A 13,928-nucleotide genomic window follows, 5' to 3' on the forward strand; every position below is an offset into this window, starting at 1 on the left:
CAGAACAGGAGGCGAAAGGGAGCGGGGGGAGCGCTGCCTCCCCCCCCCCCAACCCCCCGAGGCTTATTTTTAGGGGTGGCGTCCCCGCGGGCCCCTGGCAGGACAGGGCTGTTTGGGGTTTTTGTGGGTTTTTTTTTTTTTTGGGGTGCTGCCGCTCCCCGTGCAGGGAAAGGGGCAGCTGGGTGGGAAGAGGCTCCTCGGTGGCCACGGGAATAAATCCCCGAGCCTGCAAAGCGGGGTCCCGGCGCTCCTCGTGCCCAGGTGAGGCGGTTTTAGGGCAGCGGCGTGAGAAGGGCGAGGAGGGGGCAGGAGGGAGCCAGCCCCGCGGGGGCTGCTGCTGCTGCTTCTGCTTTCTCCCTGCCTCCCCCTGCCGCAGCAGGCGGGCACTGCCACCTACGGCCCGGCTGGACGCGGCCCTTCCCGGCGCTGGGTTCAGCCTCCGCTTTGCCGGCTGCCGGAGAGGGGGGTTTGGGTTTTTTTGGGGGGTTTGGGTTTTTTTGGGGGGTTTCTCCCGGCAGAACCGGGCCAAGCGAGCCGGCCGCGGGGCGTTTCAGCTGGTTAACGCCCGACAAACCCCCGCCCGCTGCTCACAAATTCTCCCGGCAGCTGGCAGAAAGGCGTTTCTCTGGGAACGTGCCCCAGAGCAGGGTGCGGGCAGGCCGGAACCAGAGGGCAAAGTACCGCGGGCGCTCCTCGGCCGCTGCTCCGTGCCCCAAGCCCCGGGGGGGGTTCCCCTCATCCTCCCGGGGTGGGGAGAGCCGGAGGCGGCGCTGTCAGGGCCACGGGGAGGTAATGAGCCGAGCCAAACCCACCTCGCAGCCACTTTTATTATTTTACAGCCCGTCCCGGCTCCCAGCTCAAGCCTGGCCGCGGAAACCACGTTTTCACTTCCTCGTTCTCCTGTCCCGGCGCGGTGAGGAACCAACGGCCCCCGGCCGCACGTGGCAGGAGAGGGAACCGCCGCTCCCCTCCCGCCGCAAAAACATCGGCGTTCACGCAAAACCCCGCAGAAGCTCGGTAGGAGACCGTCCCGCTCAGGGGGCGGGGGAGCTGCTGCTAGGTGGCGGCGCTGCCCGCGTGCCGCAGCCTCCCAGCAGCCCCCTCACCGCTTTTTGTCACCGAGTGTTCCCGCTCCGGGTACCTCAGCAGCGAGCTGGCGTCGTGCCTCCACGCAAACCTTCCTCCGTACGCAGCCGAAGCGCCCCGCTCCGCTCCAGCCCCCTCCCCTCCCCCAGCATTTTCAATTCTCTTCCCAGCAAAACAAACAAAAAAACAAACCCCACACACACAAACCGCCTGCCCAAGCAGCGAGACGTGTCAGCCGAAGCAGGACCAGCGAGAAAATCCCCTCTGGAGAGGGAGCTTTAACGCCCCAAAGCCCCCGCCGGGCGCGGGGGTTTAGCTGTTGTAGAGGGGCACCACCCTGGCGATGGGCTGCCTGCAAATGGGGCAGGCCTTGGGGTCCTGCAGGGCGCGGTAACACTCGCTGCAGGAGCAGACGTGGCCGCACTCCAGGAAGACGCAGGCCTTGGCGTTGCTCAGGCAGATCACGCAGGCGTTTTTCGGCGCCTCCGCGCCCTCTTGGCGCGCCAGCCGCTGCTCCTGGGCTCGCCTGAACTCCTCCTGCAGCTGCTCAAGGCGCTGCCTCTCGCGGCGGTGCCGGTACTGCTTCCGCAGGAGGAAGAAGAGGACGGCGCAGGTGGCGAAGCCGGAGAGGACGGCGAGGACCTTCCAGAGCCTGACGCTGGCCTGCTGCTTCTGCAGCAAGGCGTCGAAGTCCGCGCTGCTCAGGTAGTACCGCAGGCCCTGCTTGGGCGGCTGCAGCCTGATGGTGTTGCTGTCCAGCACCAGCTCCCCCACGCCCGTCAGCACCGTTCCCACCTTCAGCATCTGCTCCGTCTCCTGGATGCCCTTGGGGCGCTCGCCGCTGATGTAGTGGCCGAGGACGTCGGTGAAGGACTGCACCGAGGGGTGGAACTTCTCGTACACCGTCTCCAGGCTGAGCTCGGCGGCGTCCAGCGGCTTCATCACCCTGACGGCGACGCCGGCGCCGTCCTCCGGAGGGGCCAGCTCGAAGGGGGCCGTGTTGGTGCGCTGGTGGATCACCTTCTCGTAGTCGTTCCTGGGGGACAAAGCGAGCGTCGGCGCTTCCCCAGGCGCCGGAGCAGCGGGGAAACGCGCCGCGGTCGGGCTGGCAGTGCCAACAGCAGCACGGAGCAAGCTTTGCCACGCCGCAGGGTGCCTGCACCTCGTGGCGTCACCCTCCTCCCTTCCCTCAGCGCTTCCAGCATCACGGAGAAGGTGCTCGGGGACAGCTAAACCCCCTAAACCCCTCCCCCGTCACCTCTGCAGCTGCGACGAGCCGCGGCGCGGCGAGCGGCACCGCCCGCCGCGCGGGAATTTAACGCGTCATCTGATGAGCTGAGGCTGCTCGGGCGCGACGAGAGGCCGGAGGCGGCGGCGGACGCGGTCCCTGCGCGGGGCTGCCCGAGGCGCTCCCCTCCCGGGGGCGCGGGAGGGAGACGTACCAGAGGTGGGTGGTTCGGTTCCACACCATCTTGTGCTCCTGCAGCGTCAGCCTCTGCACCACGCCCTTGCAGTCCTCCACGAACTGGCTGCTCAGAGTGTCCTTCACGGAGCGCACCACGCCTGCAACACAGCCGGCGCTCAAAGGGGGCCGTCCTCGCACACCACGGGGGGGCACGGGCACCGAGGGGGGCCGGGGCACCAAGCCCTCAGGCTGCGAGGCGGTGCATGACGGCCACGGGGTTGGGGTTTTTAGGAAAGAAGAGGGGTTTTTGGTGAAAGGCGTGGGCTGGGGAGGGGTAACGGGGGAGGGGGCGTCGTCCTCATACAGGGGGGGGCACGGGCACCGAGGGGGGCCAGGGCGCCACACGCTCAGGCTGTGAAGTGGCACCTGACAGCCACAGGGTTGGGATTTTTAGGAAAAAACAGAGAGTTTTTGGTGAAATGCATGGGCTGGGGAGGGGTAACGGGGGAGGGGGGGTCATCCTCATACATGTGGGGTGCACAGACACCGAGGGGAGCCGGGGCACCAAGCCCTCACGCTGTGAGGCACTGCCTGACAGCCATGAGGTGCGTGTGGGGTTGGGATTATTAGGAAAAAAGTGGTTTTTTTTGGTGAAATGCATGGGATGGGTCATTCTCGTACAGGGAGGGGGGTGAGGACACCAAGGGGGGCCAGGGCACCAAGTGCTCACACTGCAAGGCACCACCTGACAGCCACAGGGTTGGGATTTTTTGGCAAAAAGGGGGGTTTTTGGTGAAACGCGTGGGCTGGGAAGGGGTAACGGGGTGGGGGGGGGGTGGTCCTCATACATGGGGGGTGCACAGACACCAAGGGGGGCCGGAACACCAAACCCTCACACTATGAGGCACCGCCTAACAGCCGCAAGGTATGTGAAGGGTTGGGGTTTTTAGGAAAAAAGAGGGGATTTTGGTGAAACTCATGGGCTGGAGAGGGGTAACGGGGGGGGGGTCATCCTCATACGGGGGGGGGGGGGGGTCATCCTCATACGGGGGGGGGGGGGCACGGACACCAAGGAGGGTTGGGGCACCAAGCCCTCACGCTGCGAGGCACCACCTGACAGCCACGAGGTGTGTATAGGGCTGGGATTTTTAGGAAAAAAAGTGTTTTTTTTGGTGAAATACACGGGCTGAAGGAGGTGTGTGGGGGGGGGAGTCAGCAGCCGCCCCCCCCAGCCCCTCTCCTACCTTCGATGACCGCATAGGGCACGCAGCGCCCCGGCGCCTCCAGCAGCACGGCCCGCAGCTCCCCGTCCAGCCGCAGCCTCCTGGCGCCCTGCGGGACGGGAGGAGGTAGAGGAGGAGGAGAAGAAGACGGCGGCGGGGGCCTAGCGGCGGCGGAGGAGCTAGGCCGCGGCCTAGGCCCGGGCCCGGTGTTCGGGGCTCGGGGCTTCGCGTTCGGCCCCGGGGGCTCCCGGCACGCACCTGCAGGCCGCGGGCCAGCCGGGCCTTGCGGCGGTACGCGGAGCACAGCAGCGCCGTGAGGGCGGCGCTGGCCGCCAGCAGCGCGGCCTGCAGGGCCGAGGGCCGCCCGCCGCCTCCGCCGCCCTCCATGGCCGCCGTCACCATGGCAACCGGCGCGGCGCGGCCCGATGGCGTCACGCGGCCTGGACGCTCTAGAAAGCGACCATAGAGAGCGCGGTCCTCCGAGGGGGAGAGGGGAGGGGGCGCGGTCCTCCAAGGGGGGGGGGGGGGGGGACGGACCCCAGTACTGAGCCCCCCTTTTTTTGTTTGTTTGGTTTTGGATTTTTTTTGGTTTTAGGAGAGGATTAGCACCAATCTCAGCCTCGCACCCGCAGGGTTTTGAAGGGGGATAAGCCCAAATCCCAGCCCCACTGCACTTGTGGTGGGAAGATTAGCCCAAATCCAAGCCTCCCACCCCCAGATTTTTGGGATTTGGGGATTTTTGAGGCTAAACCCCAGCCTCACAGGGCTTCTGGGGACGATTAGCTCAAAACCCAGACCCACAACACTTTTCTGGGGGGGAGATAATAGCCCAAATCCCAGCCCTGCTGCACTTTTTGGGGGAAGATTAGCCCAAATCCAGGCCTCTCACCCTCAGAATTTTGTTTTTGTTTTTGTTTTTGTTTTTTGAGGCTAAATCCCAGCCTCACAGGGCTTTTGGGGGGATTAGGCCAAATCCCAGACCCACTGCACTTTTTGGGGGGGGAAGATTAGCCCAAATTCAAGCCTCCCACCCCCAGAATTTGGGGATTTTTGAGGCTAAATCCCAGCCTCACAGGATTTTTTGGGGGGATTAGCCCATATACCAGCCTCACTGCACTTTTTTGGGGGGATTAGCCCAAATCCCAGCCCCACTGCACTTTTTTTTGGGGGGGGAGAATTAGCCCAAATCGCAGTCCCACAGCGCTTTTTTTGGGGTGGGGATGAGGCCAAATCCCAGCCATACTGCACTGTTTTGGGGAAGGATTAGTCTAAATCCCAGCCTCACGGGGTTTTCGGGGGGGATTGGCCCAAATTCCACCCTCATAACACTTTTTTTGGGGGGTGGGATTAGCCTAAATCCCATCCTCACAGTACTTGGGGGGAGTTTAGCCTAAATCCCAGCCTCACCGGGTTTTTTGGGGGGGAATTAGCCAAAATCACAGCCTCACTGAATTTATTGGATAGGGATTAACCCAAACCCCAGTCCCATAGCCCTTTTTTAGGGCGGTTAACTGAAAGCCCAGCCCCACGATGCTTTTTTTGAGGGCGGGGGGGATTAATCCAAACCTCATCCCCACAAGCCCTTTGAGTGGGGCAGCCCAAATCCGCCAGGATTTTGGAGGGGGACAGCCTCACCTCAGCCCCACATTGCTTTATTTTTGGTAGGGATTAGCCCAAATCCAAGTCCCCACAAGACCCTGTGGAGGGGGCAGCCAAATGCCAGGCCCTCCAAAGGCTGGGGGGGGACCAGGCCAAAACCCCTTCTCCCCCAGGTGTTGGGTTTTTTTTGGGGGGGGGAACCTGCCCAAACCCCATCCCCACGGTGTGGGGCAACCCCCACAACACAGCCCCCAGACCCATTTCCCCACATCCCTGCACCCTCCCACCCTCACTGCTGCTCCTGCCAGGGTGGGGGGAGAAGTAACTGGGTGAAAAACAATAATTTGGGGTAAAAACAACCATATTTAGGGCCTCGGGGCTGCGCAGGGCCCCATATTTAAAGCCCCGAGTTGCCATGGCTACACAGAGCATCGCGCACAGGAAAAGCGCCCGGGACCCCACAGCCCCCCCGCCTCCCCCCGGAGTGGAAATTTTACCCTGGGAAAGGTGAAAAAAAATAACATAAAAATGGGTTAAATCCAAATAAACCCCGACAAACCGTCCCGGCTGGGCGCTGCGCTTTTAACTCTTCCTGCCCCGTTCCCCAGGCTGGCGAGAGACAAGGCGCCGTCACACGCAGCAAACGCGCTTTATTTCCACTTTATTTCGGCCTCCACGGGTCGGAGGGGGGGTCCTGGGGTGGCACCCCCCCCCCCCTTTTTCCCAGTGCCACGTTTGCCAGCAAACCCTCTCGTCCAGTGTCCCCGAGGCCCCTTTGGGGCCCTCTCAACGTCCACCAAATGGCGGTGCCGATGGGCTCCTTGTCCTGGGGGGGGGAGTTTCGGGGGGGGCTTTGCTCAGCACAAGGGGGGGCGAGGGCCACGCAGGCTGCACCCCCGCATCTCCCTGGCCAGCCGCAGCACGGCGGCTCGCTCGCCGAGGCCTCCGTCGCCCCTCGGCCCGCAGCCGGTGCCCATGGCTTCCTCCTCGTCCTCCTCCAAGATGGAGCTGAGGCGCGGGGCGCAGCGGGCCCGCTCGGCCGGCGGCCGGTAGGGGCACTTGGCGTTGAGCAGCTTGCGCAGGGGCACCAGGGGGACGATGGCTTCGCCCAGGAGCTGCTGCTGGACGTGGCGGACGTCGTTCTGCCTCTTGAGCCGCTTGAACTCGTTGAAGGCGGAGGCGGAGGTCTGGAAGAGGAGCAGGGCCATGGCGCGCGCCGTGGCGGCTTTGGGGACGAGGACGGCGTGGCAGCGCAGCACCACCGCCTTGTTCTTCACCTGGTGCCGGTAGACCCACGCGAACACCTTGGGGTGCCGCCGGTCGGCCGCGCAGTAGGTGATGCGGTGCAGCAGGTACGCGTGGCCCGGCCGGCGGGCCCCCTTCTCGCCGGGCGCCATGCGGATGCCGTGGGGCCCCAGCGTCAGCTTCATCTTGGCCCCCCCGGCCCCGGCTTCGCTCTTGGCCCAGATCTTGCCCACCGCCTCCTCCGTGCAGCCCTCGCCCTTGGCGTGCAGCGTGACGGCGTTGCCCAGGTACCGCACCGTGTACGTCGGGTCCTCCTTGTTCAGCTCCACTTTCTGCCGCCGGCCGCCGAAAACGCTGCCCAGGCGCTCCAGCGGGCACTCGGGCAGCAGGTCCGGGCAGGAGCGCAAGAAGCTGGCCAGCAGCGAGGCGTAGCCCAGCCCGGGGCCCAGGCTCTTCCCTTTGCACTTACGTTCATTTTCCACCAGCACGAACTTGCTCCGGCGCCAGGGCAGCATCCCCACCGCTCCCTCCGCCGTCGCCTCCGGCTGCTAATCGCCTCGCCGGCAAACGGAGGGGCCCCCGACCCCGTCAGGTTGGCTCGGGGGTGTCCCCCCCCCCAACACCGGCTGCCCCTTTTTACCCCCAGCGGGATCCCTCGGAGGAGCCGGGAGCGAGCAGGCGCTGCGAGAGAGCGGAGAGCGGTGGCTGCAGGGACGCAGCTCTCCGTGGGCTGCTCCACCTCCCCGCGACGCCGCATCGCGCGGGGAGAGCCGCGGCGCGCACCCCCTGCCAAAACCGTGGAGAGGCAGGGGGGAAAAAAAAATATGGAGATTTCTCTTAGAGATCGACACAAATACGGATGGAACGCAGCCCACCCCCCGGCTCGAGACGGACCCCCGAGCCGTGCCGGCTGCAGCCCCGCAGGGATGCCCCCCACAAAGGGGGGGGGGAAATGGAGGCAGAAGCCATGGGAAAAAATCATGGGAATGATTTTGAGGAGCTTTGGGCACGGCTCCTGAGCCCGTCACGGGGAAAAAGTGTTTTTTTTTTTGTTGTCTTTTTTTTTTTAAACAAATCTGAATGGTTAGAGAGGAGTGGGTGCCGGATGAAGGCGGTGGTGCGGGGGACACAGCCACCACCGGGTGACACGGCCACGCAGCGCCGCGGTCACAGCAGGGCGGTTTGCGGGAAGCATGTAGGCATTTTTTGCCTGCACCCCCCCCCCTTTTTTTTTTCCCCCCTCCCCATTTTTTCCCGGAAAGCCATCCCAGCCTCATTGCTGCCGCTCCTGGGTGGAGATTTGGGCTTTCCACCTGTTGCTCTTCCTTCCAGCGGAGGCCTGGGGAAAACTTCTGTCTGTGGGGTGGCGAAAAGGGGGGGTCGGGGGAGGCGTTTTGGGGGCGTTTTGTCTTTGCGGTAGGGTTTGAGGGGTTTGGGGATTCAGCTCTCGCACTTTGTGCTGTGCCTTCGGTCCGATTTTGACCCCGTGGGGCTCCTGGTGGGGGTGCAGCGGGGAGAACCCCAGGGCTGGGGGACCCCCCAAAAGCCCTCTGCCCACCTTGGGAGCAAAAACGGGGAGGAAAAGGGGGAAAACAGCAGCACGCACCTCCCTTTTTTGCCCGCTTCCACCGCCCAGGGAAGCCATTTCCCAGCAGCTTTGCAGCTTTCCTGCGGTTTGAGAGGAAAGCAGCCTTAAAATAGCTGCCTCGCAGGCAGCGCCAGCCCCGCGGCCGTGGAAGCCTCGGAGGTTTTGCAGCCAAAATAATCAAAAATGCATGACTTTGTGTCGTTTTTTTTAAATTTTTTTTTTGTTTCAGAAGCCAGGGCTGCAGGTCGGTGCGTGCACTTTGCTCCCAGCGTAAGGGTGCTGTTGAGGACAGGGTAATTAGCAAACTGGTAAAAGAAATAAGAATATATAATCCTATATTATCTAGGAAGCAGGTTTCGCCTCCCCGTGCTGCTCCCACGCTGCCTCCGCAAGCTGCTGTTGGTTTGCCTTTGATCTGGGGAATTTTTGATTTTTGGGGACCCCAGTGCCCCCCCACACCGCATATAATGGGGCAAATGCCTCGGGGCCAAGCCATGGAGCAGAGGAGGAACCAAGCGTCTGGCTGCTCAGCGCCTCGACCGACCGGCTCTGCGAATAGCCAAGTGCCATCATTAGGCTTCAGAGTGAACAAGCGCCGCGGCGCAGCCCACGGAAGGGGGGGGTTTCTGATTTTCCCCATGTCCAGGGGAATCGGGCATGGGAAGCAGGGCTCGGCCACTCGCGGGGACGAGACCCCCTCAGGACCACCGGAAAAGGGGGAAAAATTCGGGTCTTATCGGCGGGAGGCAGCGGGGAGGCTCTGCGGCAGCGGGGCCGGGAGCGCCGGGGAGGCAGACGGGCGGAGGAGATGAAAGCGTCTATTTTAAGCCTGCCTTTGGCTGGCGGCCTGGAACACGCCGGCTTGGCGTTTTCTCCCCCAGATCTCCCTTTTTTGCACAGCTCGGGCAGAGGGAAGGAGGCGACGTCCTCGGTGCCTCTCGAGGGGACCCAGCTGCGCTGGGTTTGTTTGTGTTTGGTTGGTTTTTTTTGTTTTTTTTTCCCCCCCCATGGGTGTCCAAATCACGATGTTTTCAGCTTGTTGCGTGCGTAACTCCGGGTTAAAAGATGTGTTCAGCAGGCTTGGGGATTTTTGCTTCCTGGCAGGGACATCAGGCTCGCACATCCATTTTTTGGTCTCCTTCCCACCGCCACAATCTCCCGCTGGCGGCTTTGCGGAGGGATGGGCGACCCTCACACGAGCCCCCGCGGTTTGTGCAGCGCTTTGAATGGCAAATGTTGCAATTAGGCGTTGCTCCTTTTGGGGAGAAAGAGCTAAAAAGCCCCCTTTCTGGCTTTAGAGAGGAGAGATGGGTCAGGAACGCGGGGGGTTTCTTAGCTTGGGTTTCCTTGCGGCTCACGATGCTCCTGCCACCCTCTGCTCCGATCTTGTTTTTTTTTTCCTGCATCAGAACCTGCAGGGAATTTGAGCACGGTGTTTCAGCCCCGGCAAAACGAGTCAGAAACGCTAAATAAGGCCAAAATGCCCCCGAAATCCAGCAAACTGAACCCTCCCCCCCACCCCGCCATAAATCAGCAGGAGCCCCGACGCCCACCCTCGGAGGTGGAAAACCGGGAATTTGACTCCTCCAGTATGGGAAAAAAAGGAGATGTCTGTAATTAAAGAGCAATTTGCTCATGGCCCCCCCACGGCGGGGTCGGGGCTTATTCCCGTGAAGGCTCTGGTATAAGGGTGGTCCCGGCACCCGGCAGCAAATTTGGGTTTGGGGATCCCAAGGGATGCCACAAGGGCACCCTGACGAGCCACTCGATGGCACTTGTGCCCCTTCCTTCTGCACGTCAGGTGTTAATTAAAAGACGGGGAAAAATGGGGGGGACAAGGGGGGGACGGACGTGACGTTTCCATTTGCAGCCAATTTTTTCTTTCTTTACGCCGCAGGAGAGCTTCGCAGGACGTCCCCCGTGGGCTCCCGTGACCGGATTCCTGCCGGGGAGGAAGGAAAAGAAGGCGGCGGTGGGAAATTGCTCGGCGGGAAGAAGGTAAAAAAAAAAAAAAACCACATAGAAAAAGAGGCAGAAATGAGAAAACGGGCAAAGAGAGGGCTGCGGGCCCCCAGTGCCTCGGGAGCGGGGATGCTGCGGGACGCGGGCCGGGCGCGTGCGGGGCGTTATTCCGTCGGGGCAGGGCACCCCGTGCCGCCTCCCGGGAAATCTTTAACCAGGGCGTGCGGCGCAGGCATGGAGGGCAGCGTGCGGCCCCAGGGCGAGCGCCTGCAGCTGCTGCTGCGCCGCTGCCGGGAGGCCAAGGCCTGCGCCTACTGCCCCTACAGCCGCTTCCCCGTGGGCGCCGCGCTGCTCACCGCCGGCGGGGAGATCTTTTCCGGTAAGGCACCGCCGCACGGCGCTCCTTTCGGTTGGGTTTTTGGGGTTGGGTTGGGGTTTGGGGTGCCCCGTCTCTTTCCCGTCCCGGTGGCGGGCGTCGTTCCACGTCCCGGCAGGTGGAAGAGGTGAAGAGCGCGGTGGGTGGGGGGGAAAAAAAAAAGGGAAATATAAAGGAAGGGGAATGAGGAATGCGTTGGCTGGAGGCCAGGACGGGGCGGGACGCATGGGAAGGCAGGGAAATGGCACCTTTTTGTGTGCCCCCACCTTTAAAATTAAAAAAAAAAATGAATCTCGAGGGGGTGTCCCCGAGCTGGGGAGGCGCCCCCGAGCCGTGGGGGTGTCCCCGAGCCGTGGGGGTGTCCCCCAGCCACGGGGGTGAGCAGTGCCGGTGCCTCCCCGCAGGGTGCAACGTGGAGAACGCCTGCTACAGCCTGGGGGTGTGCGCCGAGCGCACGGCCATCCAGAAAGCCATCTCGGAGGGGCACACTCGCTTCAGGGCCATGGCCATCGCCAGGTGAGGCCGTGCCGGGCCGCGGTGAGGGGCGAGCAGCAGCCCCGCGCTTCCCCCCCCTGCCCCATGCCGACCGTGAGCCCTGTGCCCATTCTTTTCCCGGCAGCGACATGGGGACCGAATTCATCGTGCCCTGCGGCGCCTGCAGACAGGTGATGAGAGAGGTGAGTGTGCCACCGCCGTGCGGGGACCCCACAGGTCATGTGTGTCCCCTCCCCAATACCACCTGGGGCTGTAAGCGGGGGGCACAGCTGCCCTGGCCCCACCGAACCCAAAAATGGGGCTTTTCCTACAAAAGCAGAGTCCCCATCCCACTCTCACCTCCCCGCGGGTGCTTGGTGTTGAACGGGTTTTTGGGGCACCAGCCTTGGGGCGTGGGGGTGAAATGCAGGCTCTGAGCCCCAAACACCCCCCTGGGGCTGGGGGGGGGATGCGGAGAAGCTGCCCCAAAACAGACACGGGTGCAGTCGGGGGCACTGCCCCCTGACCCTGCTGCGGGAGGATTATCGGGGCCACTCGAGCACATCCCCCGGGGGGGTGCAGCTTTGGCATCGGGCACCTCTCCCCCCCCACTCTCCTCCCGCAGTTCGGCAAGGACTGGGACGTCTACCTGACCAAACCCGACGGCACCTACATCGTCAAGAAGCTGGACGAGCTCCTGCCCCTCTCCTTCGGCCCCGAGGACCTGAAGAAGGCGTGAGCCTGCGTTTTTCCCTTCCAGCACCAAGGGAAGGGGGGAACGGGGCAGGTTGCTCCCCAGTTTTCCCGGCACGCATGTGGCTCCCCTGGGACGACGTGATGCAAAATGCTTTCCTGGTGTTACGTCCGAAGCTCTTCTGTCGCTCCCTCTTGATTCAGTGCTGATTCGCAGGTGGGGTGCAGGCCCCGCCTTGCCCTGGGGTGCACAGAAAGGCCAAATCAAATGGTAGAAATTCCCTGATTTTTTTTTTTGGAAAAAAAACCTCACGGGAGGTGCACACCGAGCTCTGCCCGGGCACCGCTCCGGCCCCAGGAGCAGCTCCACAAAAAGGAGGAGGATTTGGTGCACGGCTCAAGCGTGGGGCCATTGGGCTGACGGAAATCATTTGGATCCATCAGGCGTACGAAGCCAGAAGGATGCAAAACCGGGGACGAAATGCAGCAATTTCAGCTCTAAATTAGAACAGGAAGCAAAAAGCTGCTGCCGGTCCCCAAGGTCAGCAACACGCCGCTCGGCGCAGGGGCAGCTCTGACAGTGCGATGAGTTGTCACCGGTGTCACTGCCCTAAGCCTCTCCTCCTGCCTGCTTCTCTCCAGCATGTTTGTGCTTGCTTTTCTTCTCTTAGTGGTGACAAAGAAGGAGTTCTGGGGGAGCCCGCTGATTAATGACGCAATTAAATTATGCAGAATGAAAAAAAAAAAAGCGTGTTACTTTAACGAGCCGGGCTGTGCTCTGTGCACCAGTGCCCTATGCCCTGCGTGCCGACGCACAGGGCACCGATGCACCGCGCACTTTGCACCGTTCACTGTGTGCTGCACACCGAGCACCAGCACACTGTGCACCAACGCATTGTGCACCCGTGCACTGTGCACCGTTGTGCTGGGTCTGGCTGGGAAGCAGTTCACTTTCCCTGCAGCGGCCCGTGCAGTGCTGTGCTCTGCACCTGTAGCTAGAGCAGCACTGGGGTCACGCCAGCGTTGTGCCTGCTGCTGAGTGGTGCCAGCACCAGGACACCCTCCAAGCCCCCCAGAGCCAGCAGGCTGCGGGTGGGCGAGTGATGGGGAGGGGACATCAGCAGGGCAGCTGACCTAAAGCGACCACAGCTGTACGGCAGCCAGTGCAGCAACGCACCAACCACACTGCACCACCGAGACGTGCATCTATGCACCAACACACCATGCAGCAATGCACTGCACACCAGAGTGCACCAACATGCCGTGCAGCAATGCACCATGCACCAACGCACTGCACACCAATGCACTAATGCACAGGGCACCAACACCCTGTACACTAAAGCACTATGCACTACCGCCCTGTGCATTAATGCTCTGTGCACTAGTGCACCGTGCACCAATACACTGCACAGCAAGGCACCATGTAGCAATGTCCTGTGCACCAACACACTGCGTAGGAATGCACCGTGTACCATCACACCATGCACTAATGCACCATGCACTGACACACCATGCAGCAATGCACTGTGTAGTAATGCACTGTGCACCAACACACCATGCACTAATGCACCATGCACCGACACGCCACGCAGCAATGCACTGTGTAGTAATGCACTATGCACTGCCACCCCACGTGGCAAAGCACTGTGCACTGATGCCCCATGCAGCAATGCACCATACACTACTACTCTGCGCACCAACACACTGTGCACTACTGCCCTGTGCAGCAATGCACTTTGCACTGACGCCCTGTGCAGTGATGCAACATGCACTACTGCTCCGTGCAGCAATGCACTGTGCACTGACACCCCGTGCACTACTGCCCCGTGCAGCAATGCACCATGCACCACCACCCCGTGCAGCAATGCACCTTGCACTATCACCCCATGCAGCAATGCACCATGCACCACCACCCCATGCAGCAATGCACCATGCACCACCACCCCATGCAGCAATGCACCTTGCACCATCACCCTGCGCAGCAATGCACCTTGCACCACCGCCCTGTGCACCAACACACCGTGCACCGCTGCCCCAGGCAGCAATGCACGGTGCAATACCACCCCGTGCGGCAGTGCACCGTGCATCACCGCCCTGTGCACCAACACGCTGTGCACTGCCACCCCGTGCACCAGCACGCCATGCACTCATGCACCGTGCACCAACACATGATGCGCTGTCACCCCGTGCACCAATGCACCGCGCACCACCTCCCCGTGCACCACTGCCCCGTGCAATACCACCCCGTGCACCACTGCCCCGTGCACCACCGCCCCG

At 62.4% G+C, this 13,928-nt stretch overlaps 3 protein-coding genes across 8 annotated transcripts; 1 reads left to right on the top strand and 2 right to left on the bottom strand.

The window, feature by feature from the left end:
- Positions 1-809: 809 nt before the first annotated feature.
- Positions 810-4,131, bottom strand: MUL1 (mitochondrial E3 ubiquitin protein ligase 1). The gene is made up of 4 exons (XM_080564038.1): positions 3,973-4,131; positions 3,736-3,823; positions 2,529-2,649; positions 810-2,122 (listed from the first exon to the last, which is right to left on the bottom strand). The coding sequence occupies exons 1-4, from the start codon at positions 4,114-4,116 to the stop codon at positions 1,399-1,401; spliced, it is 1,077 nt and encodes a 358-aa protein (XP_080420164.1). The 5' UTR covers positions 4,117-4,131; the 3' UTR covers positions 810-1,398.
- Positions 4,132-5,957: 1,826 nt separating this feature from the next.
- Positions 5,958-7,585, bottom strand: FAM43B (family with sequence similarity 43 member B). The gene has a single exon (XM_080564046.1). It carries the CDS (start codon positions 7,071-7,073, stop codon positions 6,171-6,173), a length of 903 nt encoding a protein of 300 aa, XP_080420172.1. The 5' UTR covers positions 7,074-7,585; the 3' UTR covers positions 5,958-6,170.
- A 934-nt stretch (positions 7,586-8,519) lies between these two features.
- On the top strand, positions 8,520-12,399 carry CDA (cytidine deaminase). 6 transcript variants are annotated; one of them, XM_080564048.1, is made up of 6 exons: positions 8,520-9,354; positions 10,044-10,144; positions 10,435-10,487; positions 10,889-11,000; positions 11,104-11,161; positions 11,584-12,399. In XM_080564048.1, the coding sequence occupies exons 1-6, from the start codon at positions 9,154-9,156 to the stop codon at positions 11,695-11,697; spliced, it is 639 nt and encodes a 212-aa protein (XP_080420174.1). In that variant the 5' UTR covers positions 8,520-9,153; the 3' UTR covers positions 11,698-12,399. The 6 variants fall into 6 exon arrangements, with proteins under 6 accessions (XP_080420174.1, XP_080420175.1, XP_080420173.1 ...); XM_080564049.1 differs by having other exon boundaries at positions 8,524-9,107; XM_080564047.1 differs by having other exon boundaries at positions 8,533-9,457.
- Positions 12,400-13,928: the final 1,529 nt, after the last annotated feature.

This window comes from Anser brachyrhynchus (genome assembly GCF_964034855.1).
Source record: "Anser brachyrhynchus genome assembly, chromosome: 21".
In the NCBI taxonomy this organism is placed as follows: Eukaryota; Metazoa; Chordata; class Aves; order Anseriformes; family Anatidae; genus Anser; species Anser brachyrhynchus.